General features: G+C 48.7%; 1 protein-coding gene across 1 annotated transcript in view; it reads right to left on the bottom strand.

Annotated features, from left to right (window-relative positions):
- Positions 1-16,049, bottom strand: part of LOC311229383 (uncharacterized protein) — a gene marked incomplete at both ends in the record, with an annotated part of 211,269 nt that overhangs the window by 40,585 nt on the left and 154,635 nt on the right. Inside the window, 3 exons of the mRNA XM_084315471.1 lie at positions 1,615-1,719; positions 4,921-4,956; positions 6,939-6,974. Of these exons, the coding sequence (XP_084171597.1) occupies positions 1,615-1,719; positions 4,921-4,956; positions 6,939-6,974 (177 nt within the window). The remainder of the gene's footprint in view (positions 1-1,614; positions 1,720-4,920; positions 4,957-6,938; positions 6,975-16,049) is intronic.

Genomic DNA, 16,049 nt, shown 5'->3' with positions numbered 1-16,049 from the left:
TGCCTTGTCTCCATTAGCTATGTTCAGACAGGAAATGCTCACTGTGCGCCAGACAGGCCACAACACAGCTAAACCCTGGCTAGTGGAGACAAGGCCACAGATAAACGCTGGCTAGTGGAGACAAGGCCACAGATAAACGCTGGCTAGTGGAGACAAGGCCACATCTAAACCCTGGCTAGTGGAGACAAGGCCACAGCTAAACCCTGGCTAGTGGAGACAAGGCCACAGCACGGCTAAACCCTGGCTAGTGGAGACAAGGCCACAGCATGGCTAAACCCTGGCTAGTGGAGGCAAGGCCACAGCTAAACCCTGGCTAGTGGAGACAAGGCCACAGCACAGCTAAACCCTGGCTAGTGGAGACAAGGCCACAGCACAGCTAAACCCTGGCTAGTGGAGACAAGGCCACAGCTAAACCCTGGCTAGTGGAGACAAGGCCACAGCACGGCTAAACCCTGGCTAGTGGAGGCAAGGCCACAGCTAAACCCTGGCTAGTGGAGACAAGGCCACAGCACAGCTAAACCCTGGCTAGTGGAGACAAGGCCACAGCTAAACGCTGGCTAGTGGAGACAAGGTCACAGCTAAACCCTGGCTAGTGGAGACGAGGCCACAGCTAAACCCAGACTAGTGGAGACAAGGCCACAGCTAAACGCTGGCTAGTGGAGACAAGGTCACAGCTAAACCCTGGCTAGTGGAGACAAGGCCACAGCTAAACCCTGGCTAGTGGAGACAAGGCGACAGCTAAACCCTGGCTAGTGGAGACAAGGCCACAGCTAAACCCTGGCTAGTGGAGACAAGGCCACAGCTAAACCCTGGCTAGTGGAGACAAGGCGACAGCTAAACCCTGGCTAGTGGAGACAAGGCCACAGCTAAACCCTGGCTAGTGGAGACAAGGCCACAGCTAAACCCTGGCTAGTGGAGACGAGGCCACAGCTAAACCCTGACTAGTGGAGACAAGGCCACAGCTAAACCCTGGCTAGTGGAGACAAGTCAACAGCTAAACCCTGGCTAGTGGAGACAAGGCCACAGCTAAACCCTGGCTAGTGGAGACCAGGTCACAGCTTGGCTAGTGGAGACGAGGCATTGGGTAAACCCTGGCTAGTGGATACAAAGCATTAGGTAAACCCTGGCTAGTGGAGACGAGGCATTAGGTAAACCCTGACTAGTGGTGACAAGGCATTAGGTAAACCCTGACTAGTGGAGACAAAGCATTAGGTAAACCCTGGCTAGTGGAGACGAGGCATTAGGTAAACCCTGGCTAGTGGAGACGAGGCATTAGGTAAACCCTGGCTAGTGGTGACGAGGCATTAGGTAAACACTGGCTAGTGGAGACAAGGCATTAGATAAACCCTGGCTAGTGGAGACAAGGCATTAGGTAAACCCTGGCTAGTGGAGACGAGGCATTATGTAAACCCTGGCTAGTGGAGACAAGGCATTAGGTAAACCCTGGCTAGTGGAGACGAGGCATTAGGTAAACCCTGGCTAGTGTAGACAAGGCATTAGGTAAACCCTGGCTAGTGGAGACGATGCATTAGGTAAACCCTGGCTAGTGAAGACAAGGCATTAGGTAAACCCTGGCTAGTGGAGACGAGGCATTAGGTGGTGTCAGTATCTCACCTGTCCTGGAGGTCCGATGCTGCCAGGTACTCCCGGGGTTCCCGCTGCACCTGCTGGTCCCGCGGGTCCAACCAAACCCCGGTCCCCCTTCAGCCCGTCGCGGCCCTGGAGCAGATCATCCAGAACATAGGTAAGACTCACTCTCATAAGACTCATAACACGAAGAATCAATTGTATTTATAATGCATACATTTACATTTGGCATCTCAAAGTGCTACAGGTTTTTGAGGACTGCATACTTTTTTTGAAAACCAAAGTACTATACTTTATACGTATAGCACATGCATGAGCCCGGTCTCTTTTGAACGATGACATTCTGAAGTTTCTGATACAATAAAGATAATTAACGTTTAGTGCTAATGAAATAGAGTAACATAGGTCTGAACTTGAGTTGTAGAAAAACTTGTTACTCACGTATTTCTGTAGTAGTTGCAATATCAGAAGTAGTATTATCCAAAAAAATGTGGTGTGGCTGAAAAAACAACTAGCCTGAAGTCCTTTGTAGTACATTTCATAAAAATCCGTTCAGAAATGACTGTGATTAGAAGCGGTTTTGGTAAAAAGTGAGAGAGCTCAGAAAATGATTTTCTCATACACTTCAATGCATTCAACTGAGAATTCTCTTCCTGGTTTGGCTCGTGAGTTTTCAACTAGATCCCTGATTCGCTAATTCCCACGTGGGGTACCATTGGAAAGCCACACTCATTCCTTACAACCGTGTCCAATAATTTTCGAGATCGCCAAATGATTGACAGAGCTAGAGCCCCGGGAGTCGGGGTGGTAATGTGTACTTTTGCGTACTTTGGCGCACGCCGAACATATCGGCATGTAACTCGAGAACCGCTGAACGGATTTTGTCGCCTGAAAGGGCAATCGACAGCCAACAGATAGGGCTTTAATCCATATACTGTATTAAAAAATATGCACACCCGAGCCGCTAGAGGTCGCCAAAGTGACGGTGGGTAAATCATCCTCAAGAGGGCCCACATGTGGGCCGTTGCAGGTTAAGTTATAAAACATTTACTGCAACAAATCACAAAAAGAAGCATACCAGGGTCTAAAAGAACAGCTCTACTAAAAATGTGGGTTTTTAAGTTTAAAAGCGTCCACAGCCTGTGGTGTCTCAGGGGGTCAGCATTCCTGGGAGCAGCCGAGCAGAAGGCCTTATCTCCCCCCACGTCACGGAGCTTAGTCCGGGTGGGTTTGAGAGAGTGGGCAGTTCCAGAGTGCTCCTATAGCCTAGCCTGAACTCAGCAAGCCCCCCCCCCCCCACTCACCTCTATTCATATCCCAGAGATAATTAATATGAATTTGCAGATGCAACCAGCATGCTGACATTTGGACGCCCCCTCCGGATCTCACTTAGAACTAAGTCCAGCTTAAAGGCTAAGCTTGATCATTAGAGCAGGTGGATTTATATACAGCTGCTGCCAGCGCTGCTCAGCGGACCACCGCTAACTAACCCTCACCCTGACGAGGAGAAGAGAGAGGGAGAAAGATAGACGGGGAGAGAAATAGAGAGAGATGGAGAGAGAGAGGGAGATATGGAGAGATGAGGAGAAAAGAGAGGAATAAAGCTAAGAACACAGCTGGGGAGAGGTGGATCGATAGAGGAGGACAGAGAGGAGGAGAAGAAGAGAGAAGAGCCGGGGGTTGAGAGAGAGAGAGAGAAGGAGATAGAGAGAGGAAGAGATGGAGAGAGATGGAGAGAGAGATGGAGAGAGCGGTAGAGAGAGATGGCAATATAGAGAGAGGAAGACATGAAAAGAGAAGGAAAGATGGAGAGAGAGAAATGGACAGCGATAGATTGAGAGAGATCGAGAGAGAAACAGAGAGAGATAGATGAAGAGAGAGAATGAGATAGATGGAGATAGAGGATATAGGGAGAGGAGAGAGAAGAGAGAGAACGGAGAGAGAGCAGATAGAGAGGAGAGCGAGAAAGAGATAGATAGGAGAAATGAGGATAGAGAGAGATAAAGAGGATGAGAGAGAGAGGAGGAGAGATGAGGAGAGAGGAGAGAGAGAGGACGAGATGGAGGGGAGAGGATGAGATAGAGAGGCGGGAAAATGAGAGAGGAGGAGTGATATATATATATATATATAGAGAGATAGAGAGAGATAGAGAGAGAGAGAGAGAGAGAGAGAGAGAGAGAGAGAGAGAGAGAGAGAGAGAGAGAGAGAGAGAGAGAGAGAGAGAGAGAGAGAGAGAGAGAGAGAGAGAGAGAGAGAGAGAGAGAGAGATAGAGGAGGAGAGAAAGAGAGGGAGCGAGAATGATGAGAGAGAGGAGGAGCGATAGGAGAGAGGAGGGGAGATGAGGAGAGAGAGAGGAGAGAGATAGAGAGAGAGATAGAGATATAGCGAGATAGATAGAGAGATAGAGATAGAGAGATAGAGAGATAGAGATATAGGGAGAGAGGAGGAGAGAGAGAGAAGATAGATGGGGAGAGAGATATGAGGAGATAGATAGGAGGAGAGGGAGAGGATGATAGAGAGAGTTGGAGAGAGGGAGGAGGATAGAGAGTAAGGATAGAGATGAGGATAGAGCAGGGGATAAAGAGAGGAGGAGAGAGAGACAGGGAGATATAGAGGAGGAGAGATAGGAGGAGGATATAGAGAGGAGAGAGAGGAGGAGATAGAGAGAGAGGATGAGGATATAGAGAGGAGAGAGAGAGAGGAGGAGAGATAGAGGAGGAGATATACGGGGAGAGAGAGGAGAGAGAGGAGGAGATGGAGGAGGAGAGAGACGGGGAGAGAGAGAGGAGGAGAGAGAGAGGAGGATAGAAGGAGGAGAGAGAGGAGGAGAGAGAGAGGAGGAGAGAAGGAGGAGAGAGAGAGGAGAGAGAGGAGGAGAGAGAGATAGGGAGAGAGAGGAGAAAAGAGAGGAATAAAGCTAAGAACACAGCTGGGGAGAGGAGGGAGAGAGAGAGATGAGGATATAGAGAAGAGGGAGAGAGAGATAGAGAAGGAGGAGAGAGAGGGAGAGAGGAGGAGATAGAGAGGAGAGAGAGGATGATAGAGAGAGGAGGAGAGAAGGAGGGGAGAGAGAGGAGAGCGAGGAGAGAGAGGAGGAGAGAGAGGAGAGAGAGAGGAGGAGAGAGAGAGGAGGAGAGAAGGAGGAGAGAGAGAGGAGAGAGAGGAGGAGAGAGAGAGGAGAGAGAGGAGGATAGAGAGAGGATGAGAGAAGGAGGAGAGAGAGATGAGGAGAGAGAGAGAGATAGGAGGGGAGGAGGGGAGAGAGAGGGAGAGAGAGAGGAGGAGAGAATGAGGAGAGAGAGAGAGATAGGAGGGGAGGTGGCAGGACTAACGTCTCTTCCGTTCGCTCCAGCGTCTCCCTTGTCGCCCTGTAGGAGCAGAACAACAGTCAGGAGTAGGTCCTCAGACACAACATGGAGCAAACGGTCACACACATATATGAACTAGGGCTGAATAATGAATCGTTTACAGGGAGGGTTTTCAAAATGTTGTCTCGGGTATATAAAAAAAATAAAAACATACTATGTACAGTTGTACCTACAAGTTATCCCTTTCACTGCCACACGACAGAAGGTTAACCCTTTACTATCACACAACCGACGGCGACGCTCCATCATTAGCATCATTAGCTCCGCGGCTAACCTTCTCTGTATTGTCACAGTGAAAGGGTTAACCGGCTGTCGTGCGGCTGTCGTGAAAAGGGTTTCGTTGTGTGTAAAGGGACTTTTTGAAAGTCATTTTGAAAACAATTTATATTAAAGTTGATCCGGGACCTTGGTCTACACAATGTGCGGCTCGTCCAAAAACACGTCTGTTCACAGTATAGCTTTTGATGATTGCTTTATGTGTTTTCTGAAATGTCATAAAGTAGCGGACGTCCTATCCGACCCAAATCACCATTTCCCCCCGTTTATTTACCGTCAGGCTTCTCGCCTGCAGCACCGGTAGGGTTAGGGTTAAGTTAAGGGTCAGGGTTAAGTTAAGGGTTAGGGTTAAGTTAAGTCCGTTAAGTGTGCACAGTGGATTTCCCGGAGTACAGATTTGTTTATTAAAAGGGCCGCTCATTAAACTCCACAGAATCCTCCATGACTATGAGTTGATTTAGGATTTACATTTAGTCATTTAGCTAGAATTTAGAACTACTAGGGGTGTCTGCCTCCTAACCACCAAAACCTGCACGGACTACAACGTATGACGTATATTATGCCAGTTAGGGAACTTTGTGTTTACTGTTTACTTTTACTCTTACTGATAGTATATATTCAGATTCAAGTTCTTTACTGCCTATATTTATTGTAACTAGGGATGTTCGATATTGGCTTTTTTACGGATATCCGATATACCGATATTGTCCAACTCTTAATTTCCGATACCGATATCAACCGATACCGATATATACAAAGGTTCCCCCCCCAAGAAAAATTATTTCAGGTCATTAACATTACATATCTCTTGTCGTGGAATTAACACAACATTATGCATACTTTTGACAATAAATAAAATAAGAATTTGTTCTTACTTGCTTGCCTGGGTAAATAAAGGTTAATAAATACATTTAAAAAAAAAATTAAAAAAAATTGAAAACCGATACAGATCATTTCCAATATCACATTTGAATGCCAATATCGGCCGATAATATCGGACATCCCTAATTGCAATGTATAATATAACTGATAGGGAATACAGACTTTTTTGTTACCTTTTTTGATTTACCTTTTTTATATTTTTATATTTAGAGTTAACTATATTGTTTACACAGTTTATTTATTTATATTCATATTAAAATGTATTGGCTATATTCATTTATTTCTACTATTACCCTGCCCATACCTGTACCTCCCCTCCCCCACGCTGCTATGATGCCTGAATTTCCCCAAAGGATCAATACAGAAATATCTCATCTTATCTTATCTTAATTTATTCAGTCCGGGACGCGTCTATATTTTCTACAACGGAGTTCGGCGATTTGCGAATCTGATTGGCCACTGACGTTTCTGGTCATGTGACATGTGCGCCCAATAGCGTGACGAGCTGTGTCTTTGCCCATTTCCGCGTCGAACAGCCTGCAAAGCACCTGGCGTTCTATCGCCATGCTCTAAGACAAACTCTAACCTTAACCGACTTCGAATGAGCGCCTAAGCTTAACCAGTGTAGAAACTTGCGGTCCCACGATTGGGCGTACACGTCACATGACCAGAAATGACACTGGCCAATCAAATTCGCAAATCGCCGAACTCCGTTGTAGAAAAATAACAGGCGTCCGGGACGGGCTCGACAACAAGAAAAGACTAAAAAACTGTTGTCCGCTGTCGCTCTTATGTACTGAGTGTAAACCGTACGAGACACGAACCTTCCTGCCGTCTTCCCCCGGGACGCCGTCCTCGCCCTGCAAGACAAAACAAACACACTCCACTGTAACACAGAGCCTCCTCCTCGCCCTGCGAGACAAAACAAACACACTCCACTATAACACAGAGTGCCAGCGCTCTATTCAATGAGAGGGCGAGCACATTTGCGAACGCATAAACTATATCTTAAATTATGGCTATGTGTCTAATACGCCCGTCGCTTATCAATGACTTTGCTTGCAGTCAATATTGTCGGTACATTTCCGTTTTATACCATTTTGAAAAACGCTCGTTTTTGGAAATTTCCAGAAAAAAATAGATTCTGCAGGAATCGCCCTTTACTGGAATACACAAAAAACGTTGTAATTTTTCGGCCTATTTATGAAACGTTTTCAAATAAACGCTAGATTATCGATAGTATATGTGTACTTATGCACGCTAGAGAAGCGGGCTGAAAAATCGATTATCTTATTTCCTGATCAGCACACACACACACGCACACGCACACACACACACACACACACACACCTACACACACACCTACACACACACACACACACACACACACACACACACACACACACACACACACACACACACACACACACACACACACACACACACACACACACACACACACACACACACACACACACACACACACACACACACACACACACACACACACACACAGGGCCCACATTGATACATCTGTGAAAAAAGCTCTGATTATCCCAAGACTGGTACAATAGATTCCTTACCTCAGATCAGATGTTCTCCAAAAAGATTATTCCAATTCCTGATCGCCATTTCAAATATCGATCGCGTTTATTGATCCAACGATGGGTGCTCGAAACACATATCCCACGCTGTTCTGAGGGACCACAAAGACTGCAATCGGCTCGGATTACATGCCTGACAAGTAAAATGTGGATTCCGGATTTTCTTTTTCCCATGCGTTTTCATTCAGTCCAATCCAATGGATTGGGTGCATTATCATCCGGGAGACGATAGGGGGCGGTATTTTCCCTGTTCGAGCTCAGAGAGAGTCCCAGTGGTAACGTGAGGCTAGATTGCTGAAAAATGAATGGTAATCACTAATAAAAAAAAATAGCGATTAATAATGAGATTTCTCGTCGTTGGCACTGAGCGGTTGGCATGAAATAACGAGCATTCTTGTCGTTGGCACTCAAAGTGTTAACAAGTGGTTTGTCTAGGAGCGGAACAGGGTCACTTTGGCTTTGCATCCCAGCAAAACAGTTTTGGTGCAATAGACTAGAGAAGCCCTTCAGAAGGAGCTGGTTGGACCGGCTGCTCAAATAGTTCCAAAACAATATTCCAAAACAGTTGTACATATATTTGTTATTAATCTAACCTTTATTTGCTGGTGTCACTGTCATGAAACACATCGAACAGCTTTATCATAGAGCCATCAAGGTATTTGCAAGGAAACCATTGGCATACCACCATTGCAATATTTTTAAACAATATAGCTTTTTGAGCTTTGAAAATTTCAAAGTCTTAAAAAGCTCTTGTTTCATCTACAAATGCCTACATGGACTAGCTCCCCCTCCTGTACAGGAATTCATCTACAAAAAAAGAAACACTGGACTCTGCACCAGGTCAGACACCAGAGGTGACTGCATGGTCCAGCGTAGACTGACCACATTTGGCCAAAACGTCCTGTCCATAAAAGGCAGTCAAACATGGAACAGTCTCCCCATTTCCATAAGGGAAAGCCCCACCCTTGCTTCTTTTAGAGGGCAACTAAAAAATGGCTGAAGTCCAACCAGTCATGTGAACACATGTGACATGCTGTTATGTATTTGTAATTTTTTTTACTGTTTTTATGTGACCTGTTTTTATGTATTTGTACATTTCTTACTGTTTCTATGGGTCCTGTTTTTATGTTTGGGGACAACGGAGGGAAATTAGCCTCGTGCTAAATCCGGCAATTTTTACACTCCAGTGTTCATTAATTTTGCATTGTCCCGTCCAAAAAAAAAAAAAAAAAAAAAAAAAAAAAAAAATGTAACCAGGAAAAGTGTAATTGAAATTGAAAAGCGCTGGGCGCCCCCGAGCGGTGAACCAAGTAACGCGCTGCGTCGCAACACGGCCGACCGGGGTTCGATTCCCGGACCCGGCGTTCTTTGCCGAATGTCTTCCCTTGCTCTGTCTCCCATTCCTCCTCTCTCTCTCTCTCTCTCTCTCTCTCTCTCTCTCTCTCTCTCTCTCTCTCTCTCTACCGGACTGCCCGGTAGCAAGAACCAATAAAAACCCACCAAAACATAACTTGTCCGAAAGGACAAGTAACATTTAGAAATTGAAAAGTGTTTAGAGACATAACAACATATAACAATTTACAATAAAAAAAGAAAAGTATTACAGAATCACAAAATATCAAAGATATTCGTCAATATTTGTCGGCGTCGGGGTTCACACAGGAGCGGGGTTCACACAGGAGCAATACAAAACATCTGCAGCCTGATGGCCCTCCGAGCTGAATGCACCCAGTGAGACGTGCAAAATATTCCCATCATTTCGCAACTGATTCCAAGCAGCAGGAGCGGAGTACTTTAAACACCCAGCAGATGGAGCGGAGTACTTTAAACACCCAGCAGAGGGAGCGCAGTACTTTAAACACCCAGCAGAGGGAGCGGAGTACTTTAAACACCCAGCAGATGGAGCGGAGTACTTTAAACACCCAGCAGAGGGAGCGGAGTACTTTAAACACCCAGCAGAGGGAGCGGAGTACTTTAAACACCCAGCAGAGGGAGCGGAGTACTTTAAACACCCAGCAGAGGGAGCGGAGTACTTTAAAAACCCAGCAGAGGGAGCGGAGTACTTTAAACACCCAGCAGAGGGAGCGGAGTACTTTAAACACCCAGCAGAGGGAGCAGAGTACTTTAAACACCCAGCAGAGGGAGCGGAGTACTTTAAACACCCAGCAGAGGGAGCGGAGTACTTTAAACACCCAGCAGAGGGAGCGAAGTACTTTAAACACTTACTTTAAACACCCAGCAGAGGGAGCGGAGTACTTTAAACACGCAGCAGAGGGAGCGGAGTACTTTAAACACCCAGCAGAGGGAGCGAAGTACTTTAAACACTTACTTTAAACACCCAGCAGAGGGAGCGGAGTACTTTAAACACCCAGCAGAGGGAGCGGAGTACTTTAAACACCCAGCAGAGGGAGCGAAGTACTTTAAACACTTACTTTAAACACCCAGCAGAGGGAGCGGAGTACTTTAAACACCCAGCAGAGGGAGCGGAATACTTTAAACACCCAGCAGAGGGAGCGGAGTACTTTAAACACCCAGCAGAGGGAGCAGAGTACTTTAAACACCCAGCAGAGGGAGCGGAGTACTTTAAACACCCAGCAGAGGGAGCGGAGTACTTTAAACACCCAGCAGAGGGAGCGAAGTACTTTAAACACTTACTTTAAACACCCAGCAGAGGGAGCGGAGTACTTTAAACACCTACTTTAAACACCCAGCAGAGGGAGCGGAGTACTTTAAACACCCAGCAGAGGGAGCGGAGTACTTTAAACACCCAGCAGAGGGAGCGGAGTACTTTAAACACCCAGCAGAGGGAGCGGAGTACTTTAAACACCCAGCAGAGGGAGCGGAGTACTTTAAACACCCAGCAGAGGGAGCGGAGTACTTTAAACACCCAGCATAGGGAGCGGAGTACTTTAAACACCCAGAAGAGGGAGCGGAGTACTTTAAACACCCAGCAGAGGGAGCGGAGTACTTTAAACACCCAGCAGAGGGAGCGCAGTACTTTAAACACCCAGCAGAGGGAGCGGAGTACTTTAAACACCCTTTTCAACCAAAGCAGTACAAGCTTTAGGGCCAGGTAGTACATTAACCCTTTCACTGCCACACGACAGAAGGTTAGCCCTTTACTATCACACAACCGCAGAGCTAATGACGCTAATGATGGAGCATCGCCACCGGTTGTGTGATAGTAAAGGGCTAACCTTCTGTAATGTCGCAGTGAAAGGGTTAACCGGCTGTCGTGTGGTAGTGAAAGGGTTAATGGTGTAGCAACTTTTATACAAAGCACTTTACAACTTGTGCCTCACGTTCACCCGTTCACTCACACGTTCACTCACACGTTCACTCACACACTCACCCGTTCACTCACCCGTTCACCCGTTCACTCACACGTTCACTCACACACTCACCCGTTCACTCACACGTTCACCCGTTCACTCACACGTTCACTCACACACTCACCCGTTCACTCACACGTTCACTCACACACTCACCCGTTCACTCACACGTTCACTCACACACTCACCCGTTCACTCACACGTTCACTCACACGTTCACCCGTTCACTCACACGTTCACTCACACGCTCACCCGTTCACTCACACGTTCACTCACACACTCACCCGTTCACTCACACGTTCACTCACACACTCACCCGTTCACTCACACGTTCACTCACACACTCACCCGTTCACTCACACGTTCACCCGTTCACTCACACGTTCACTCACACACTCACCCGTTCACTCACACGTTCACTCACACACTCACCCGTTCACTCACCCGTTCACTCACACGTTCACCCGTTCACTCACACGTTCACTCACACACTCACCCGTTCACTCACACGTTCACTCACACACTCACCCGTTCACTCACACGTTCACTCACACACTCACCCGTTCACTCACACGTTCACTCACACACTCACCCGTTCACTCACACGTTCACTCACACACTCACCCGTTCACTCACACACTCACCCGTTCACTCACACGTTCACTCACACACTCACCCGTTCACTCACACGTTCACCCGTTCACTCACACGTTCACTCACACGTTCACTCACACACTCACCCGTTCACTCACACGTTCACTCACACACTCACCCGTTCACTCACACGTTCACTCACACGTTCACTCACACACTCACACGTTCACTCACACACTCACCCGTTCACTCACACGTTCACTCACACACGTTCACCCGTTCACTCACACGTTCACTCACACACTCACCCGTTCACTCACACGTTCACTCACACACTCACACATTCACTCACACACTCACCCGTTCACTCACACGTTCACTCACACACTCACCCGTTCACTCACCCGTTCACTCACACACTCACCCGTTCACTCACACGTTCACCCGTTCACTCACACGTTCACTCACACACTCACCCGTTCACTCACACGTTCACTCACACACTCACCCGTTCACTCACACGTTCACTCACACACTCACCCGTTCACTCACACACTCACCCGTTCACTCACACGTTCACTCACACACTCACCCGTTCACTCACACGTTCACTCACACACTCACCCGTTCACTCACACGTTCACTCACACACTCACCCGTTCACTCACACGTTCACTCACACACTCACCCGTTCACTCACACGTTCACTCACACACTCACCCGTTCACTCACACGTTCACCCGTTCACTCACACGTTCACTCACACACTCACCCGTTCACTCACACGTTCACTCACACACTCACCCGTTCACTCACACGTTCACTCACACACTCACCCGTTCACTCACACACTCACCCGTTCACTCACACGTTCACTCACACACGTTCACCCGTTCACTCACACGTTCACTCACACACTCACCCGTTCACTCACACGTTCACTCACACACTCACCCGTTCACTCACCCGTTCACCCGTTCACTCACACGTTCACTCACACACTCACCCGTTCACTCACACGTTCACCCGTTCACTCACACGTTCACTCACACACTCACCCGTTCACTCACATGTTCACTCACACACTCACCCGTTCACTCACACGTTCACTCACACACTCACCCGTTCACTCACACGTTCACTCACACGTTCACCCGTTCACTCACCCGTTCACTCACACGTTCACCCGTTCACTCACACGTTCACTCACACACTCACCCGTTCACTCACACGTTCACTCACACACTCACCCGTTCACTCACACGTTCACTCACACACTCACCCGTTCACTCACACGTTCACTCACACGTTCACCCGTTCACTCACACGTTCACTCACACACTCACCCGTTCACTCACACGTTCACTCACACACTCACCCGTTCACTCACACGTTCACTCACACACTCACCCGTTCACTCACACGTTCACTCACACACTCACCCGTTCACTCACACGTTCACTCACACACTCACCCGTTCACTCACCCGTTCACCCGTTCACTCACCCGTTCACTCACACACTCACCCGTTCACTCACCCGTTCACTCACACACTCACCCGTTCACTCACACGTTCACCCGTTCACTCACACGTTCACTCACACACTCACCCGTTCACTCACACGTTCACTCACACACTCACCCGTTCACTCACATGTTCACTCACACACTCACCCGTTCACTCACACGTTCACTCACACACTCACCCGTTCACTCACACGTTCACTCACACACTCACCCGTTCACTCACCCGTTCACTCACACACTCACCCGTTCACTCACACGTTCACCCGTTCACTCACACGTTCACTCACACACTCACCCGTTCACTCACACGTTCACTCACACACTCACCCGTTCACTCACCCGTTCACTCACACACTCACCCGTTCACTCACACGTTCACCCGTTCACTCACACGTTCACTCACACACTCACCCGTTCACTCACACGTTCACTCACACACTCACCCGTTCACTCACACGTTCACTCACACACTCACCCGTTCACTCACCCGTTCACTCACACACTCACCCGTTCACTCACACGTTCACCCGTTCACTCACACGTTCACTCACACACTCACCCGTTCACTCACACGTTCACTCACACACTCACCCGTTCACTCACCCGTTCACCCGTTCACTCACACGTTCACTCACACACTCACACGTTCACTCACACGTTCACTCACACACTCACCCGTTCACTCACCCGTTCACTCACACACTCACCCGTTCACTCACACGTTCACCCGTTCACTCACACGTTCACTCACACACTCACCCGTTCACTCACACGTTCACTCACACACTCACCCGTTCACTCACACGTTCACTCACACACTCACCCGTTCACTCACACGTTCACTCACACACTCACCCGTTCACTCACACGTTCACTCACACACTCACCCGTTCACTCACACGTTCACTCACACACTCACCCGTTCACTCACACGTTCACTCACACACTCACCCGTTCACTCACACGTTCACTCACACACTCACCCGTTCACTCACACGTTCACACGTTCACTCACACGTTCACTCACACACTCACCCGTTCACTCACACGTTCACTCACACACTCACCCGTTCACTCACACGTTCACTCACACACTCACCCGTTCACTCACACACTCACCCGTTCACTCACACGTTCACTCACACACGTTCACCCGTTCACTCACACGTTCACTCACACACTCACCCGTTCACTCACACGTTCACTCACACACTCACCCGTTCACTCACCCGTTCACCCGTTCACTCACACGTTCACTCACACACTCACCCGTTCACTCACACGTTCACCCGTTCACTCACACGTTCACTCACACACTCACCCGTTCACTCACACGTTCACTCACACACTCACCCGTTCACTCACACGTTCACTCACACACTCACCCGTTCACTCACACGTTCACTCACACGTTCACCCGTTCACTCACACGTTCACTCACACACTCACCCGTTCACTCACACGTTCACTCACACACTCACCCGTTCACTCACACGTTCACTCACACACTCACCCGTTCACTCACACGTTCACTCACACACTCACCCGTTCACTCACACGTTCACTTACACACTCACCCGTTCACTCACCCGTTCACCCGTTCACTCACCCGTTCACTCACACACTCACCCGTTCACTCACCCGTTCACTCACACACTCACCCGTTCACTCACACGTTCACCCGTTCACTCACACGTTCACTCACACACTCACCCGTTCACTCACACGTTCACTCACACGTTCACTCACACACTCACCCGTTCACTCACACGTTCACTCACGGTCCACCCACACTCACCCGTTCACTCACACGTTCACTCACACACTCACCCGTTCACTCACACGTTCACTCACACATCACCCGTTCACTCACACGTTCACCCGTTCACTCACACGTTCACTCACACACTCACCCGTTCACTCACGTTCACTCACACACATCACCGTTCACCCGTTCACTCACACGTTCACTCACACACTCACACGTTCACTCACACGTTCACTCACACACTCACCCGTTCACTCACCCGTTCACTCACACACTCACCCGTTCACTCACACGTTCACCCGTTCACTCACACGTTCACTCACACACTCACCCGTTCACTCACACGTTCACTCACACACTCACACGTTCACTCACACTCACCCGTTCACTCACCCGTTCACTCACACACTCACCCGTTCACTCACACGTTCACCCGTTCACTCACACGTTCACTCACACACTCACCCGTTCACTCACACGTTCACTCACACACTCACCCGTTCACTCACCCGTTCACTCAGACACTCACCCGTTCACTCACCCGTTCACTCACACACTCACCCGTTCACTCACCCGTTCACTCACACACTCACCGTTCACTCACACGTTCACTCACACACTCACCCGTTCACTCACACGTTCACCCGTTCACTCACACGTTCACCCGTTCACTCACACGTTCACCCGTTCACTCACACACTCACCCGTTCACTCACACACTCACCCGTTCACTCACACACTCACCCGTTCACTCACACACTCACCCGTTCACTCACACACTCACCCGTTCACTCACACACTCACCCGTTCACTCACACACTCACTACCTGGCCCTAAAGCTTGTACTGCTTTGGTTGAAAAGGGTGTTTAAAGTACTCCGCTCCCTCTGCTGGGTGTTTAAAGTACTTCGCTCCCTCTGCTGGGTGTTTAAAGTACTCCGCTCCCTCTGCTGGGTGTTTAAAGTACTCCGCTCCCTCTGCTGGGTGTTTAAAGTACTCCGCTCCCTATGCTGGGTGTTTAAAGTACTCCGCTCCCTCTGCTGGGTGTTTAAAGTACTCCGCTCCCTCTGCTGGGTGTTTAAAGTAGGTGTTTAAAGTACTCCGCTCCCTA

The sequence above is a fragment of the Notolepis coatsorum genome, assembly GCF_963971535.1.
Source record: "Notolepis coatsorum genome assembly, chromosome: 6".
In the NCBI taxonomy this organism is placed as follows: domain Eukaryota; kingdom Metazoa; phylum Chordata; class Actinopteri; order Aulopiformes; family Paralepididae; genus Notolepis; species Notolepis coatsorum.
This window is presented reverse-complemented; position numbering and strand designations above follow the sequence as displayed.